Genomic DNA, 19,002 nt, shown 5'->3' on the forward strand with positions numbered 1-19,002 from the left:
ACTGTAAAGTGTTGATACAGTCTGACAGGTACAGAGAACCAAGTGAACATTAAAGGCAGCTGAAAGACACTGCCAGTTGCTACTTCAAATGTGACCTGTGTTGACCTCAGAAATTATTTTCAAGACTTTGCAATCACTTAAGTAAAAACCTTCTAAAAGATAGTAATTAATCACAAATTATGATTCATACTTCTACAACATAAAGCTCCCAGTGATACACTGACCCTGTGTAAGTCTGTCATCCCGCTCAGCGTGTTATTAGCACATAAATAACAACACAGCTTGGCTGCCTGCATCACTGACACTCCCATTTATCTTGATGGAATTCAACTTCCTATTGTGTGTCAGTATTTGTGTGTCAGTGGTTTTTAGACAAACATTTTTAAGGCTGAATTTTTAACAGAAGACTTGTGGTTATGTTTAGAGTCTTATCACCCACCAGTGTTGTGATATAACACTGTCTGTAATCTTTTTTCCCTTTCTCCTTTTACTTGAGGGTGTGTGTGTGGTTTTGTGTGTGACTCTGTGTGTGTGTGTGTGTGTGTGCATACAAGAATAAGTGCAAGAACAGTTACATGTTATTGAAAGGTGACAGGATGTTAAACCACATTTGGAACACCTCGAGCATTTGGCATAATGCCATCTCGCTCTGCATTAATTAAACTTACAAAACGTATCGCCAACCTGTCTTTCCTCGAGGCACACACACACACGCCACCTGGATTCTCCATTTCAATAGAGACACAAATGCATGTTCATATTTAATATTACACACACAATCATGATGGACTTGAACCAGCGGTAACCTTCCTTTTGGGCACAGTTTGACCTTGTGTCTGGAATGCAGCTCGCTCGTTTCCTACCTGATAATGTTGCCAGATCTGGTCGAGGCCCTCACAGACAAAATGGCCAAGTAGTATTAATCGGCAAATTATTTATAAGCCTCATTTCAGCCCTCTGGTGCTTTTAGCCACATCTTATTAAGAGCCAGGGTGGTTTCAATCAACAGTGGAATTGAGGGGGGAATACAGGCACACACGCACACACACGCACACACACACTCACACACACACACACACACACACACACACACACACACACACACACACACACACACACACTCACACAAACACAAACACACACACACACACACACACACACACCTAGGTGTTTCTAGGCAAATTAGCACACTTTATTCATGCAGTCACACACCAGAGAAGCAGGAGAAAGAAAACAGGTTCATAATGAGAAAATGTGTACATACCTTTGCGTGTACTTTTTGCGTGTGTGTGTCAGGGGAGTGTTTGGCGACAGCTTTTGTTGCTGAGCGTGAGTGAAGGCTAACTAAACAATGGGGTTGGCCGTCTGCTGTGTGGAGGAGGCAGTTAGCATTTTTTCCTGCCTCCCTCTTATTGTTTAGGCCTTGCAGAGTGCCACATCAGCACTTTCCCCTCACCACTGGGACCAGTTGTTGTTAGCGCAAGGGTGAAGTGATAGCTAATGCATTATAAATATCTAATAGTTAAACCAAAACAATAAGGGCCTGTATACTGATTTTTAGCACGATCAGTTGGCTTGTAATAAGAGCGAGGAAATTGCTGACCTCACTGATATATATGGCTGGTAGGAATTGTATCATTTTTATGGTTCAGGGGAACTTTAATGATTGTCTGTATATCTCCTGAGGCACTTGAATCGGGTGGAGCTTTAAACTGAAAAGATAAGTGGGGGGGGCTGTGTGTTCGTATAGCTTATAGGTTCTTGCACAAATGTCAGGGCCAATAAGGTAATGATGTAAAGGCATACAGTAATGGTTGGGGTAAGCTATCAGCCTATTTGTCTTTTATTATTGCTCCCATTTGTGTGATGGCTGTGCATGTTTGTCATCTTAATATGATTGTCATATTAGTTTAACAGTTGCTCATATCCTCCTCCCCTCTTCCCTTGTCTCTCTCATGTGTTCTTTCCTTCTTTTCTTTTCCTGACTTCTCTTATCATTCTTATCATTCTCATCATTCCCTTTTCCCCCCTGTCCTGTTTATTCTCCCCCTCCTTTTGTTTCTGCTCCCGTAGATGTTCACGCAAGGATCGTTGTGAACGAGCAGGCGAGCCCCAGAGGTTTGCCTCAGACCAGAGGCAGTGTGTGGAGCTCAGTGTTCAGCCTGGAAACATTTCAGTCACCATGTCTGAAGTCCAGGTATGACGTTGTATGTCTGTTGCCCCATATGGAGTTGAAATTTAAAATTACCTTTCCAATCTAAAGACAGGGACAAAACATATATGTATAAAACCTTTGTGATTTAAGGACAGTATCTAGTGGAAAGGGTTTAGACCTGTTCCACGAAACCATTATCTGAAACATGTATCCACTTTATTTAAATACTCTGCTTGAGACACAGGTCTGTCTTCACTGTCTTCAACATGTACAGTGTACATCTACATAAATCTGTGCTGGACCTACGTACACAAGTGAATCGCAATAAACTTTTGTATTAAAATTCCTCAGAAACACCTACCACACTTCTCATCCCATTTCCCGCCAGAGTGAACAAAACAGAAGAAACTTCACTTCTGTATTTCTTATTGATCTAATTGGGCAACTGCACAAAAGGAGAAGGTCACAAAAAGACCATGAATTTTAAGTGTTATTGGAGCAATTAAAATTCAAAGTACAATCTCCAGGAGTCTTCAGTTTTTTTAAAAACAATTTAAATGTTTAAAACCTCCCCATCAGAAAATTGGTTCAATCATAGAGAAAACAATTACTGAAAACGGTAACAGCAGCAGACACAGTAGCTGTTGGTAGTATACAATGTTTGGTGTCAGTGTTGTTACATTATGTTTGCAGTAGATGTTAAATTAACAGATTATTACACTAAAAGTTAATCTTTTAAATGTATTCCAAATTAGGAAACTGCCTTTCTCTGTCTTCATTATGAAAATCTCTAAGCTTGTGTTTGTGTATGAGAGATCTCAGTCCGTCAGCAGCTCCTCAATGTAACCACGTAGGTTTGAGGTATTACAATTTGCCTCACTTTCTTTCTGCACATTAGCATTGTTCACATTAACCTTGATGTAATAGCTGCTGCAGTGACTGACGCACACACACATTCACTGACACGTTCACCCTCTTTTATTCCTCCTACTGTCACACATAACTCCCCAACCCCCCCCCACCCCAGAACACCCATTAACCCTCATGTCATATCTTATAACAATCCATGTACACCATGTCCTTCCATTGATCTTGCTCTGACGGTCTCTCTTGCTCTCCCCCCTCTCTCTAGCTGGTCCTGCAGACTCGTAACGTGCCCGATCTGTCAGCAGGGGTCAACTGCTCCTTTGAGGACTACGTGGAGACAGAGGGACGGATCCAGGGTGGACACATCTTCTGCCTCTCTCCCTCCGTCCGGGACGTCATCCCGATCACAAGGAACAAAGGTCGGGACGGGAAGGGTGAAGGATGATGAAGTCATCGGGGTAGTGAGGTCATTGGGTGGTGGTAGTGGGCAGGCAGGGCGGGGATATGGGAAGAATTCAGTAATGGACTACTGTAAACTGAAAATCTACACGGGCTGATATCTCCTCCTATATCTTCTCCTAAACTCCTCCAGCTCTAATGCACAAAGACCCTTTGTGCATTACAGCTGGAGACGTCTCAAGTCGAGCATTGACCAGAACAGAATTTTAATGTTAACAGATGATTTGCTTAGTGCATCTATATTCAGAATAAAGTGTCAGCAACAATAAAGCTCGCACTTTCCCTTTCAAAGCCGCAAACACCAGTCTTCATTTAACCACTGGAGATAGAACTGTTTTTGAATTCCCATTATCATGCATTATGCACTGTTGTCAGTTTCATTTTCTTTCTCTCTTTCCATCTAAACAACTCTGGTTATGCTTCTAACTTCTTTTCAAAGCGTCAACTTCCATGTGGTTTATCCTTATATTTAAAAATATCTGCGTTTTTTTCTTTGCCTGTTTCATGTCCAACTCTATCACACTACAGAGAAGATAAAAACTTGTTTGGTATTGACACTCAAAGCAGTGAAAATATGTCACTTGAGCTAAGTTTCCTCAAAGCCACATCTCAGTAGTTCTTCAACTGAAGCCAATGTGCCCCATTATCAGATCTCATCAACTCTGGCACCCAAACATTGATTGCTGCTGCTATTTTTAATGCCACCCCACTGTGGGTGTGACATGAGGGGTGTGTTGCTAAGCTACACTGTTTCTTTGTGTGTGCATGTGTGTGTTATCCGTTGAGGTCACACAAGAGGAATTCAAATTTCAAGTGTGACGACGTGTCATTGAATAAATTGTTTTAATAAACACTCAATTTATCACATTCATTCTGTTATTAAATGGAGTTATTAAGCATGAGTTTAGTAATTAATTGGTTTTATTGTTCTCTTAAACTTACTACTTGAACTAGTAGTACTTTAAATGTGTTTTCATGTGTCATTTTTGGTGCAGGTGACAAGCGGGTGGTGAAGCTCTATCTGAAATCCAAGGAGACAGGCAAAAAGTTCGCTAGTGTCGACTTTGTCTTCTACAACTGCAGCGTCCACCAGTCGTAAGTTACAATAATCACTTTTATGTGCTTTTTTCCTATTTTAGTCTTTTTCTTCTTGATCTTTTAAGAGATCAGATAGTCTCCGTCCGGTTTCACCGTGGACTGTCTCATGTTACTGTCCACAAAAGATACTGTCACACACACACACACACACACACACACACACACACACACACACACACACACACACACACACACCCCTTAAACTTCCACAGGAGGCTTATGGTATCACTGGAGTGAAAAATCGAACATGCTGTATATGACGATTGGGATATCAGATGGTAATTCTACTCTTATTATCATAACCCACAACACACACTAATGATACATCAATGATTAATTAATTACGCCATGCTTCCATAATGCCTCCCTATCATAGATTTTAACCTCATTTATGCCTCGTCTCCACTCAATAAAACACATTGTCATAGCTTTTTTGATTTCTCCAATATTCTGTGTGGTATTTATTTATACAATAGCAGTGATTCCTTAATATGGTGAATTAAGTCTTGTGCTTTCTGAGTTACTCTCCTTCACACTCCAGATGCCCTCAGCTCTCTACCCAATTGCAGTTCACTGCATCTCCTAATCCTCCTTCTGCTGAAAATCTCTTCTATCCATGCAGCCACACCCCTAGATCAGTCCTACCAGGAGCCTGATGCTCCCTGCCGCAGTAAAAGAATCTTCCAATTCCTACATCCTGCCCCATACCATACCCACCCTCCTGTCCATCCGTGGCTGATCCAGGGGAGGCTGAAGCGTCTGCTGGGGTATTAGCCTCAGGGCAGCAGATGGCTCAGAAGCCCCTGGAGAACCGCAGGGCTCCATCATGGCTTCCCTCTGGATGTTAGATGAGCCTCCTTCGAGGATTGCCCCAAAACACACATGCATACACACATATAGATGCACAGCCACACCTCTCCCTGCTCAGTCACTTACATCTCATTGAAGCACTGAATGTCTTGAACACCTAATCCGTTACTGTGACCTTTAACCCAACTCCCCCCATCTTGCTGCCCTCGTACACAAATCCCCTGCCACAACAACGATGATTAGCTCAGCTGGTTAAGGGTGTGGTGGTTTACAATGTCAACTCACGGTTAATTCGTCTCCCATAAGGACCCCATGGTGTTTGCTCTAACTCCCAGTGCCTTTGACTTGACTGTCTGGGGTATATTTTGTTTAAGATGTAAATCCTGTGAGTACAAATTTCTTCATGTTACAAAAGCAAACACCCAATTTGATACAAATGTTTGACATTGTCTTTTAATATTTGTATTAAATATGATGTAAAAGATTCTTATATAGCAATGATCTCACAAACCAGGGGTAAAAAATGTATGAGAAGTGACAGACAAGATAGTTCCCAATTTGTAGATATTACTGCAATGAACGCTGATTAAATCCGCTTCCCGAGCTGATCTAATGCAGCCTCAGAGTGATGTAATGGACACGTTTAATGAAGTTACAGATATGGCATTTTGCATCCTCGGCAGCGACTGATGGTGAAGAGAGATACTAAAGATAAGAATCCTATTTCGAGCTGGCACTTCGACCCGCATACTGGATGTGCCCCGGGCGTCAGTGTGTGGCGTCTGATGAGATCAGACTGGTAATGTCGTTGGCGTAATGACATCAGGCCCACACGACCACATGCAAGGTTTCCAGAATGCTTGGTCATTGTTAATTTTCCTCTGATGGGCTTAAATACTGCAGACGTTTACACGGTGAAGGATGCCGACTGTCCTGCAGGAACACATTTTTGTAGCAGACACAATATTTATCTGCTGTGAATGAATTATGTGTGCATTACACAGGTAATTCTAACTCCAATTTTTTGAGGAAAATTAATGTGCCAGAAATTGGAATTGCTCCATCCTGTTTCTAAATAGTTTACGCTCATACACACCAATGTCCAACCCCCGATCCCCAAAAAACACACACCCCTCCTGCTCATTTACTTAGCTGATTACGTTGTGGCCCTTGCCTTTTCAAAAATGCCATAAATTTGCATAGTGGTATTAATCTAATTAGAATTCCCACTGTTTCAGTTTAGGGGTTGCTGAGATTTAAATAAAAAATCACCCACAGCCATGATTGCTCCTTAATTAAATATATCCATACACCCTCTCTCATTCCACAGCTTCCTATTTATTTTAGATAGAAGAGGATAGGCCGCCAGTGAAATGGGGTTTAAATGTCCGCCTCAGGCGTGAAGCACCTTTTTGGATAATGTGGTTCGATAATGTACGACTGGGTCTTTTCTTTTGTTATTAAGGGTGCTCTTAGTGTAACGTGGAGAAAAGAGCATTTAGAATAATATAGTAAGTGGGCACTGAGTTGTATGCGTAAAATTGTGTGGATACAAGGAAAAACCGAGGAAATAAGTGTAGTTGAAAAGATTTAAAAGAATACATTTTCAAAATTTTCCAAATGTAGTCACCAATTATTGCTCGGTAAAAAGTGTATTCATATTGCACTATTTTGAACCAAACACTCAGAAATGCATTAGTACAATTATGTGCAGGAATACTAGCCTCTGGGTGTTTTATCAACTCCCCTCAAATTTTAAAGGGATCCAGTAATGATAGGATAGACTTCTCTAGAGGACCATTAAATTATTCACCTCCACTCCTATGAAGTGAACAGTAGCCTGTAAATAACTCATAATGTGCAGGAGTGTCAAACGCACCTCAGTCGGAGAGCAGATTGTATTTAGCACTCTAAATTGACTGAGGTGAAAGAAGGAAATCACAGCCTATTGTGTCAGGCCGTAAAAGAAGAAACCTCCCCAAAGCTAGCGTAGCTCGATTAGCATCTGAATATGAACGGATTAAATTAGCATTATGAGTGCGGCCATACGGGGAGCGTGGCTCTAAGCCTCTGTGTGTGGCTATGGGCTATGACAAGTGACTGGAAGGAGCCCACCCCTGGACAAAAGAAGAATTATTGGATGGCCCTGGGTGGGTGTTTCCTTCAAATGGTTTGCACCCAGGCTAAAAGAGAGATTTTGAGATCCTAAGGCAGTTCATGACAGGGGGCCCTGGTTACTTCAAGGAACCAAAGAGTGAGCAGTAGGGGGTTGTCAGACAGGGCCTACTGCTGGCCTTGGGTGGCACACATAATGGCACCATCTTTTGTTTCAAAGGCCGTGATCATGAAAGTCAGAGAATGTTGGCCGTGGTTACCTGCTGATATTTTGCTCGTTATTTCAACGTCACTGGTACACTAACAAGGTTGATTTGACATGAATAAAAGATAAAATATAGAAATGGTTAATATCAGGGCTCAGTGACAGATGTGTAGTCGGGTGTTTTGTGGTGAACTACTAACTGTACATTGTACTGTTAGCTGCTTGGTTCTGGTGACCTACTGTGCTAAGTGGGTGCTGTACTGTATTTTGATGAGCACTGATCCATTTGTGGCCCCCCGACCAAAAAAAAAACCTCTTTGACATTCAAAGTAGTGATTATTATGGAGCTAACGAAACCCAACAAAGAGTCGAGCTAAGTTGCCTCATTTTAATTTGTCGTGCATCACTAATATCATCTGCTCTTTTGTTCAGCATTAACACCTCCTTTCCTGTTTCTACCAAAACACTGAGCTAAAACCCCCAGTTCTGCTCCTTGAGTCTTAGCACTGTATGCTAACCTATCATAGCGAAGCCTAATCACCTCGCCTCCATTTGTTGGCAACATTGACAAATCTCCCACTTGCTTTTGCGTGGTATTAAGGGGCCTGTTATTTCCTTTGCCACACATCCCTCATTCTAAATGGACAGCTTCTCTCAGCACAATGCTAAATTGGTCAATTAAAGCGGCAGTGGGATTGAATTTAGCTCCAGCGCCTGATCTCGCTCAAAAGGGAGGGGTCTGGGTTGGAAACGATCGCTTAAAGTGCGCACCTACCGAATGAGTGGCCCTAATTGATCCAAATGAATCCACGTCAGGGTTTGATGGATTCCTATATGAGCTCCATGTCTGAGCCCAAGAGTTAAAGCCCTCATTTTTATGCGGATGAGGGGAAGGTTAGCTGGCATCTTGCACAGGGTTAAAACACACTTGAGAACTTGTCGGGTTTGTGCTCATTGTAGCTCAGACAGATGCACAAATTCAAACCTGGCAGATGCAGTTGAATACAAATCAGCCTGCATGGTGCATCTCTATCCGCTCTTTTATTGTTATGGATCTAGACTTGCTTACCTTGACTGTATTAAATGTGGCACTTTATTATATTCCCAGCAAAACCATATGCTCACAAAGCTAAATGAGTCATCGGGAAGAAATTCTGAAACTGAGTAACATCTCCGAGACAAAGGGCTCGAGTAAGCTTTGTCATAAAATTAAACAGTTTTATTTGTAAACTCATAATGGCTACATTAGATAATACTGCGCACATAATTGAGATACCAAGCAGTTGTAGCATCTCTGGAGGGCTGAGAGAGCACGAATAACACAAAACTGTGCGCTTGAACCTGTCTGGCTGTGACACACACACACACACACACACACACACACACACACACACACACACACACACACACACACACACACACACACACACACACTCAACTTCGAACCTAATGTTTCCTCCCTGTCCCATGAGACACCCATGCAAAGCCCCTCTGGCTATACCCCTCCTCCTTTCTATTTTCTCCCTTCTCCCTCTCCCACGATACCTGGCGTCTCCACCTCTCTCAGGGAAATCCACCTGCTTTTGATCCCTCTCTTTCTTTCCATCTCTTCCCTTACCCATCCTTGTCTTTCAGTTTGTCTATCTGCACCTCGCCTCAGCCAAAGCAGGTGAATTTAAAAAATGGGGGAGCGCTCGTAGCCCCACGGATGAAAGAGAGCTTTAGACAAAGAACAGGGGGGAGAGCTTTTTGAGTGAGGCAGCAGTGAATGAAAGGGATGGATAGAGTGAGAGAGGCAGAGACGGAGGGTCAGAAAGAAAGGCTCGGGGATGAATACTGGAGAGAATGATACAGCCGAGGTATGGGAAGAGGAAAACGAAGGGAAATATATGCAGAGAGTGGGCTGATTGTGAGGGGGATCATTGAACACATAGAAGCAGCAAGAGATGGACAGTTACAAGTATGAGGGAAGTGAGGGGGGACACAGAGGTTAAGACAGTTAATAGATAGGATGGAGAATGAAGGGATGAAAGGTTGAAAAGAAGAAAAGAGGCTTCCAGACAGGGTGGGAAAAAGTCCAGATTTAACACCTGGATAATAAATAGACACTCAATATTAAAATTGAAGATGTCTGTGAAATAATGGTAAAAAAAAGAGCAAAGTTTTAAAAACACAAAGATCACAGTGTGTTTGGTATTTACATTCTAGTCATGTGTTACATCACAGTTTGTACATTTAAAATATATATTTAAAACATCACACATTTACATCTTAGCTCTGTTTAAGTTAGCACACATTTTTTCTGCTCCACACCTTTTAATCGTCGACAATCTTTATGCTAAACACCTAGATTGATTGTGAAAAGCCAGGATGCTACCTATGCCAAGACTAAGGAGCTATGTTGCCATGTTGGTGAAGGGGGAAGAATTCCTACATCTTCTCATTTATCCAGATCGTTTCAAAATGTTTGCCACAAGAACTTTCTCTTTAAATGAAATGCAAATAATAAACTCATTCTGCCCTTCTATTTTTTCAATCACCTCTTGAGTTTGTCAAATTAATTATAGATACAGTAAAGCGATACAAAAGTTGACCCTTCTTACTCCCTAACCGTCTCATCTCTTTGTTTTAGCTGCCTTTCCTGTGTCAATGGCTCCTTCCCATGCCACTGGTGCAAGTACCGCCATATGTGCACCCAGAACGCCAATGACTGCTCTTTCCAGGAGGGACGTGTAAACATCTCTGAGGTAAGATTGATGCTGCTGATTTTGATTTGACATTTTTCTTAGCCTGATGAAACCTTTTTTGTATTGATCATGGCAGAAATGTGTTAAGAATCCAAAAAGATCGGATATTTTATAGTTGTGCTTAAAGTAATATTTTCTACATTTGAGCTACACCTACCATAGTTCCTCATGCTGTGACAGCTATTTTTCACATTTAGTAGTGAAGCTTTGATTGTAAAGAGAAAGATTGCTTATTTTCTCCAACAGGTAAACTGAAATTACAGCAACACAGGCACAAATGGCATTCAGCTGCACACACCTTTCCCCTCTCACTTCCTGTGGCTTTGTGTGCCTACCTTCTCTTGGCACAGTGACAACAGCTTGTGTACAATGTAGCAATAATTCTGTCGTGGCCCATAAGGCCATAAGCAGGCCGGAATGAATGATTGACTCTGGAAATACTGCCTTGTTCTTACATAGTGAAATGCTGCATTAGCATAAAAGCTAATATCAATCGTGCCGAGTGGTGGTTACAGCGGGCGACATGCAAGGCATAACAAGTGTTTGACAACTGCTGGAGTGAATGCAAGGATATTAGTGATGGACACAGCAATGTTATGTTTTCACTGTGGTTTTCTCCTGTCTGAATATGCAGGGCTGTGTTTGGGAGACAAACCGGCTTGGAAATGCATTAAAATACGTATCTTCTCAATAGACTTACAAATGTAAATCCAGTATGCTCCCAAGTGACTGACAGCCATGCTGCATTTATCTGACTGACACCTCACACACGAATGCACACACTCATGCACACAATTTCACCTTATCTCCTCGTGTTTGTGGTCTGACTCGCCCTGTTTTCCCTATGCAGATTAACCCCCCTCCTTGTTGGTCAGCCTAAATCACAGGCCTTTATTAATTGGTCAACCTTTATCCAATTACTTTCGTCTTTATCTCTTTTCTCAACCGAGGCTGGGGCAGAATCCCCAACCCTACCATGATAAAACCACAGCCTCCATTCCCATCCAAAACAACACACGGGCCCAGCTTTCACGCCTCACGGAGCTAACGTTAGTGGATTAGTGCGCCCATCTGCAAGACATGGGGAGAGCGCTGGCTAGCACACTCTGAGCTGAGAGAGGCCAGAGGAGCAGCGGATGGATTAACAGGAAAGGCCTGCAGTGATGAAAGCAAAAATATAGGAAAACAGGACGCAGAGTCCAAGTAAACGTATACAAGGTGTAGAAATATTGGGGAACAGCAGCAGATGACGACACGAGGTGTTACGTTTAGAAGTGTAATATCTACATCATGATTTTTAATTACAGATTGAAAGGCATTTAGATAATTTTTGCAACACAGTCTATGAAAGCTCTATGTAAAAAATATTTAGTTATTTGCATTGTGTTTCGAGGTAGAGGCTTGGTTAAAAACATGGTCAAGTACAAAGAAAGACAGCTTAACAAAGGGAAGGAGACAAATGATTGAAGAGGGAAATGACCAGTTTGAAAGAGGTGAAAGACGAGACAGACAGACCGGCTGACAGTGGCATGTGCACAGGTGCCCTCTCCTGTCACCTCGGCTGCCCAAGAAACCCCCAACCAGATGTTCCACCAAAGAATCCATCATCTGCACTGACATACACACACACACACACACACACACACACACACACACACACACCACTATACTTTGTGTCTTTCATGCGCAAATGTGCAAACATTTTGACAGTGACATGTGTGTGCACACACACACATGCACAGAGTCATTTATCATCCTTCTTCTAGCTGCCATATCCATTAGTCTCGCTCTCAAGGCCCCAACTAGTACAGCTCTTCCTGTAGGCTAGACTTATCCCTCTCCTCTCCAGGGCCCATCTCTCTCTCTACCTCATACCTCACCACTTTGGTGATTGTTCACTCCATCTTTTTCTCATCCTTCTTTTTCTTCACCTTCCTTCCTCTGTGTGTGGATTATGAAAGGAGACACAAGACAGAAACATGCCTTTCTTCTTTAAGACATCTATGGTTTCTCCTCTTCACATGCAATTGTAGTGAGAATGGTTTTGCGATGCCATCAGGGATGTTTATATATATTGACATATGCTTGCTCCTGCTCTGTGGTAACCCTGAATGAATTGTTTGGTTTTTTTGTTTATCAAAAAATAAAGGTTTGCTCACCTGAAAACAGAATTTTTAAGGTGAGCAAACCTTACCTTTTCTGCTCTAACTTTCTGCTCCTCACATTATTACTCTCCCATTTCTGTCACACAGAAATGTTTGAAACCTAAAAAAAGAATAGTTGCCAAACAAGAAAGGCCGATAAACATCACTGTCATCATTCAGACTACAATAAACATTTCATCCTCCATCATTCATTTATTTCCTCTTTAAGTTTTTCACTCTGACAGTATAAGAATCTTGTGTTACCATGGCAACCCAGAAGACCAGTGTGTGTGGAGGATGTTTTTTTTCCTCTTCCTTTATTTTATCCTCTCACAACCGGCACTATCGCTTCCATCTGCAATTTGTTTGATTAAATAACGTTGTACGGAATACGTTTTTTGTGATTGTCAGGAAAAAAGTATTAGGTAAGTCAGTCAAGGAGCATAAGTGTGGTTTGTTTTTGTGAACGAGACTGTGTCAAGAAAGTGGAGGAAAGAGACGGATGGACGGAGTAAGCAGAGAGGAAATAAATATAATAAGTGACATTTCCAAAATCAAACATGCATGAATCAACAATAGCACAACAAACACATTCCGGAATTCAGGAGCAACCAGGCATAAAATTGCAGGAGAGGAGTAAGAAAACAAAAAAGGTTGCAGATGTATCCTTTCCTTCTTGAAGGGACTTGATTTCCATTTATTCCTCCATTTTTCTCCCTTCTTTCTCCTCCATTCTTCTTCCATACCCCAGGAGAGCACTATTCTCAGCCATAGTCTTGATGACTGCCTGGCAAGGTTGAAGGTGGCTGAGCTCAGCTATGTTAAGACAAGTTTACATGTTTTTTTAGCTGCAAAGCAAGGCTCAGTCTCACTTGAGCAATCAAGGCAGCGGTTAACTTGATTGAGATATGTGGTTACAGTGCTGCCTTTTCCCTCCCTAAACTCTCTGGCTGTCATTTTTTCCCATTTCCCTTTCCATCTCACTTTTTGAAGCCTCATGTTTTGAACAATTGTAATACTGTTTGTTTTAGGTTCAGATCCAGATTGAGGCAAATGGAGGAGCAATGACTCATCACTGATGAGGATCATCACATACTAAATAATAACATTCCTTGTGTTTCTTCCAAATGTGGTTTGCGTTTATGTCCAAACTCTTTTTTTCTGTCAGTTTTAGTACATCTCATCGGTCACAGTAGCTTCTGCATCCCTTTCTTCCTCTGTGTTTATTTTTGGCATATGCTCCACGTCTGTGTCACAAGAATGTGTGAGCTCAGTGATGAATTTTTCACTCTTATAAATTCAACACCTTCCGCTCCTTGTCCTCCTTCTGTCCCTCTACTCAAGGATACACAATGAGCTAAGTGATGTCCCCCTTGTCCCTTCGTTCTCTTCCTCCTCCTTGTGTGGTAATGTGTGTTAACGACCTTTGCCACTATGAGAGATTTCAGTCAAGGCAAGTGGGGTTTGACACCCTGAGCATGTTGGTTGTATGTGTCTGTGTCCTTTTGTTCGCTGCCCCTGCCTTTCTTTTATGAAAACCCATGGTGAGCTGTTGGGCATACACAGACCCAGGCAGTCCTATACTGTAGTGGTCCTGGCCAAGAAATAAAAATTCTGCTCGACCTGTGCTTACAGATTTTAATACCTTAGAGCAGACACTCTCTGATTCTGATCGTTCGGTGTTATGCTAAGCTAAGTGACTGCTGGCTCCAGTTATATATTTACTGGACAGAGATGACAGTGGTATTGATCTTCTCATCGAACTCTCAAAGAAAGAGAAAAAACTTTTCTTATTCAAATTAACTAATGCTTCATCACACTAAACAAAACATAAAGACACACTGTAAGGATGTGTGTGAATCTTAGAATTACTGCTGGTACCAGACACACTCACATGATATCACACACTCTGACTCCACTGTCTGTTGTCAGTTACTCAGCTGTAATCTTAGTGTGTGACACATTGTCCCTAGACACTACATTAACAAGGCAGGCTCCATATGAATGCACTTTGAACAAAGCATAACAATACACATGGATGTATTTTCTCAAGCCCCGCCTTACACAAACATTCTTTAACAGTCACAGAAACACGTGCTTACTCTTTCTTTCTCTCTCTCCCTTTCACACACACACACACACACACACACACACACACACACACACACACACAAACATACTAGCTCTTTGTGGCGGACAGGGTTATTTGTGACAGAGGTGTGAAGGCCCCGGACCGTGACATTCTGGCATTCTGTGTTTACCCTGGCTGGTACTCTGACACAGAGCAGAACACATATGCACGCACACACACACACGCATACAAACACTAGAGAAGGACATCCCACAGATTGTGGGCCAAGGCCGCTCGAGGGGCCATACTGTGTGTGCATGAACATACGTGTGTGTTAGTTTATACTGCTTTAGCATGTGTTTGTGAGACTGTCACTGGTTCTTATCAGGACAAAGCACAACCAGCAGCACAGGGCTGCAGGGGGCATGTGGGTGAGGGGGAGGGCAAAGTGGGCAAGTGGTTGACTAATATCCGCCCGTTTCCTTTTTTCTCTTTCCCTCTCTTCCTCCCTGCGTCTTTATCTGTTTGAAATATCTGTTTTCACCCTTCATCCTTTTTCATCTTTTCCCACTGTCACGGTCCACAGACTGCATTTCTGGTCTTACTTCATTTTCTTTCCATACCACATTAATAAGCATACACAACGTTCATTTTTTAAATCTCCATTGCAAACTTTTACTCTTTCTTGTTTCCTATTCTCTCTATTAATTAGTCAGTTTACTTCCCCTGTCCACCTAAGCACACTCTGTAGCGCAAAGCTGGTTCCACACATGTTTTTGCCTAATAATAAAAGGAGACGTGCCTAAGCTGTTTAATCAAATTTAAACTGTGTTCCGAGAAGGAACAAATAATGAGAAAATCAGTGGAGGTGGGATCGAATACCCCCATGCTGTGCCCCAAAGCAATGTGCATGTATCTCACCAGGGACAAACTGAAGACTGACAGAGGTGCTGTAATTGAGTCCAGATGTAAACAGAGGGAGTCAGGAAGAAAAAAGAAGTAAAGAAAGAAACAAACACAAGGGCAGGGAGGCAAGTACACAAACTCTGGCAGTAACAAGCGGCAGATTAAATTCAGACTGACTTTATTTTCCAAATGCGCTCCATGGTTGTAGTTATGGGAGGAGGAGAGAGAAAGAGAAGGAACATGGAGAGGAAGTGGAGGCGACAGGGTGAAGTAACCACATGCCTTTTTTTTGCCATATGGATTATAGTCGGACCGTGACTGGCCAGCGTTTAACCCTTGGACTGGTTTGGTAGCGGTGCTTTTCAAACCACTTCTGACAGACGTCCAACCCTCCCCCTCTTTTTTATGAACTTTCACAGGAAACTTCTCAGACACTTGTTCAAGAGTCAATAATCACATTTCCACCTCTGGGAAATCAGCATGAGCTAGTATCAGGTGTTTTGGCTAACTCTCTCATACATCCCTCTAATCTGTAACTGGCAAACAATGTCTTGAATGGAGGAGGTGGAGGCGATTTTTGAGCACTCGTGATGTAATTCAGCCCCTCAGTCACGTTGTAGCACTATTTCAGTGTGTGTACTGCCCACACTATCATAGTGTATCTATCAGTAACAGTAAAGGAAAAGGAGATTTGGATCTTCTTTCTGGATGTGGTTGCCGTGAACACAGATGTGTTCATTGGTGAACACAAAGGCATGGACCGTGATATATGTCTGCAGATGTTTCATCTCTCCGTCTCTCTGTGGCTATTTTAGTCCTCGCCATCCAACAGCTTATCGTTTCTTCTTTCCTTTCCTCAAGTTGTTCCTCAAGTCCTTTCAAAAGTTCTCCCTAAAACTTCCTCTCTCTTGAAGCGTCCTACATCAATCCCTCACCGACAGAAGGCAGGGAGGGTGGGTCACCCTGGCTGGGAGACACTGTGGACTGAGCAGCCTGTCACACCCTAAGAAGTGTGCTTAGTAGACAACTACACAAGGACAAGAGTTATGGCCACAGAAAGAGGGTGGAGTTTAGAAAAAGCAGCTTTCTTTAAGTGTTACATTCATGCAGATTTGAAGGACACTTTCTTTTTTCTAATTGGCTTGGTGTTAATCCTCCTATGACATTGAGAAAATGTAAAGAAGTCACTTGAGCTCCTCCCTGGCCAGAAGAAGTGTGAGGTACAACATGGCTGCTAGGTTATTCTCTCCTTGACGTCTTCTGCCACCCGGCAAGGCCCAGCAATGCATCGAGGATCACCCCAGCTATGCCAACACGTAGACTGCAGCGATGAATACACAATCAGCGAAAGCTTAATGAAAAGCAAATGTGTGGTAAAGATTCACACAAGCACGCAGCAACATGGCGACATGATAGATGCGCTGTGGTTTGCAGGCCACGCATGAGTGCTTTTTCAGCGTTTGCGCCTGTGCAAGTGTTACTGTGTCAGTCACATGTCCCAGTGGTTTAATTATTTAGGCTGTATTAAATCTTCATTTCCACAGAGCTCACAGTCAGCCCGCCTAATGGTGAACACAGATGAATATTGCATTTTCACCAGTAACCCTCGGTGTGTGTGTGTCTGTCAGAGAGAGGAAGACATAGATGCAGAGTCACAGAGAGAAAGAAATTACGGCAGACAGACAAAGCGAGGTAAAGGAAAAACTCAGAAGTCCAGAGAGAGAGAGAGAGAGAGAGAGAGAGCGAGTGAGCGACTGAGAAGGCGACCTCCTGCTGGGATGGAGAACCTGTAGCATGCTGTGTTGTCCTGTCTAATAAGACCAGTCGACTGTCTCAAGTCATGTCTTGCTTTTTGTCATGTTGTTTTAGTAAAGTGATCGAAACAGATTTTTTGTACTGACACAAAGCCAGAATGTTCTGCCATCCACAACATACAATCTTCAGAGACATGGAGATGGACTGCAGTGGCAGTAGAGTAAAGTGCGTAATTAATACAGTTTGGATTTAATGCCTCTAAGACCGTGACATAGGTTTTATTTTTCTCACCATGTAAGAGCTTAACATTATTTTAAAATGCAAAGCACCTCACAAAAAAAGTAAATTCCTAATTTTCTTGCACTGAGACTATTTTCCTCCTTAGTGGCTGTTAGACGCCGTTATACTTCAACTTGTATCGAAGATAACGATATATAAATGCCATGAATAGTATAATTTTTGCGATATATGAGTTGTGCTGTTTAATTTAAAAATATGCCTGACAGTACTGCTAGTTTCATCTACTGACATTACAATGATGCAGGATGAAGAAAGTGATACTTTTCTTCTTTTCTGTTGTGTTTGTTTTATGAGTGGTTTTCTGTTGCTGGGCTCATTCGTTTGGTCTCGGGTTTTTTTCAGCACTGGGAGACAAATAAAATCTTTCATTTTGTAAATCTGATTGCTTAGACTTAATTTTGGATGCAAAAGTGCATTCTAAATGTTTTCAGAAATTTTGGTCTGCATGTCAAAGTCTTTTTAGCAACAGAAATTAGTATTTTATTGAAACTTGATGCTGAAACATGGTGCTGTCTGCAGAGAAGAACCATAGGCAGCAGATAGGAGAGTGTATCTACCTCTGCAATCAAGGTTTGTCTTTGAAAAGCTGAAAGCACAAGTTTTGATCGCAGCTGACATATCTGGGTTAGAATGATAACGGGGTGCCAGGCATCCCCCCTCCCCTTTTCTCTATGAAAATCCATAAGGATATAAAAAGACCCTCTCTGAAAAAATATTCACACTTTCCTGTTTTATTGTTTTAGAACACACTTTACCATCTGTGTCGAAGGGAGAAACTATGTCTGTTTGACACGTTTGCATGTAAGCCAAGGATAAGGGATGAGGAGATGCAGCCAGCATGTACTATATATGTGCCTAGGTGGTGCATGAAAACACAGAGCATGAAACTGTGTGTATGTATAAGAGGAGCATGCAGCCAAAAGTCTGTAACCACAAAGTGATCTCATGACTTTGGGAGCCGACTGTATATGAAGGTAGATTCAGTCAAACTCCTGCTCTGAGACTTTGATTATCCATGCTGAATAACATTCATGTCACACGTTCCCTTGCATCTCGCTCTCATTTCTCTGCTCCTGCATTCCTCTGCAGTCACCAATGTTTCCCATGCACTCCTTATCTCCCCCCTCCTCTCTCTCTCTCCATCTCTTCCTCCCTGCATCAATACTCTGCAAGGAAGCGAAGGGCGTGGGCGGACAATCTCACAGTCCCTTTCAAGGTTCAAAGTCCCCTTTCTTCCTCCGCTTCTCTCGCTCCTGCACTGTTCTACATGTTGCTGCCTTATTAAGTTGTTCCACTCGCTCCCCTACCCCCACTCCCCATCTTTCTCCCTCTTTCTGCCTCTCTCTGTCCTCCCTCCATCCTCCCTCCAC

The 19,002-nt window shown here is 42.4% G+C and overlaps 1 protein-coding gene across 2 annotated transcripts in view; it reads left to right on the forward strand.

The window, feature by feature from the left end:
* Positions 1-19,002, forward strand: part of plxna1b (plexin A1b) — a 179,424-nt gene that overhangs the window by 96,928 nt on the left and 63,494 nt on the right. For both annotated transcript variants that reach the window (XM_020086726.2, XM_020086728.2), the window contains exons 6-9: positions 2,074-2,197; positions 3,288-3,441; positions 4,477-4,576; positions 10,342-10,456. In XM_020086726.2, the coding sequence (XP_019942285.1) occupies positions 2,074-2,197; positions 3,288-3,441; positions 4,477-4,576; positions 10,342-10,456 (493 nt within the window). The remainder of the gene's footprint in view (positions 1-2,073; positions 2,198-3,287; positions 3,442-4,476; positions 4,577-10,341; positions 10,457-19,002) is intronic.

This window comes from Paralichthys olivaceus, chromosome 2 (genome assembly GCF_024713975.1).
Source record: "Paralichthys olivaceus isolate ysfri-2021 chromosome 2, ASM2471397v2, whole genome shotgun sequence".
NCBI classification, from domain to species: Eukaryota; Metazoa; Chordata; class Actinopteri; order Pleuronectiformes; family Paralichthyidae; genus Paralichthys; species Paralichthys olivaceus.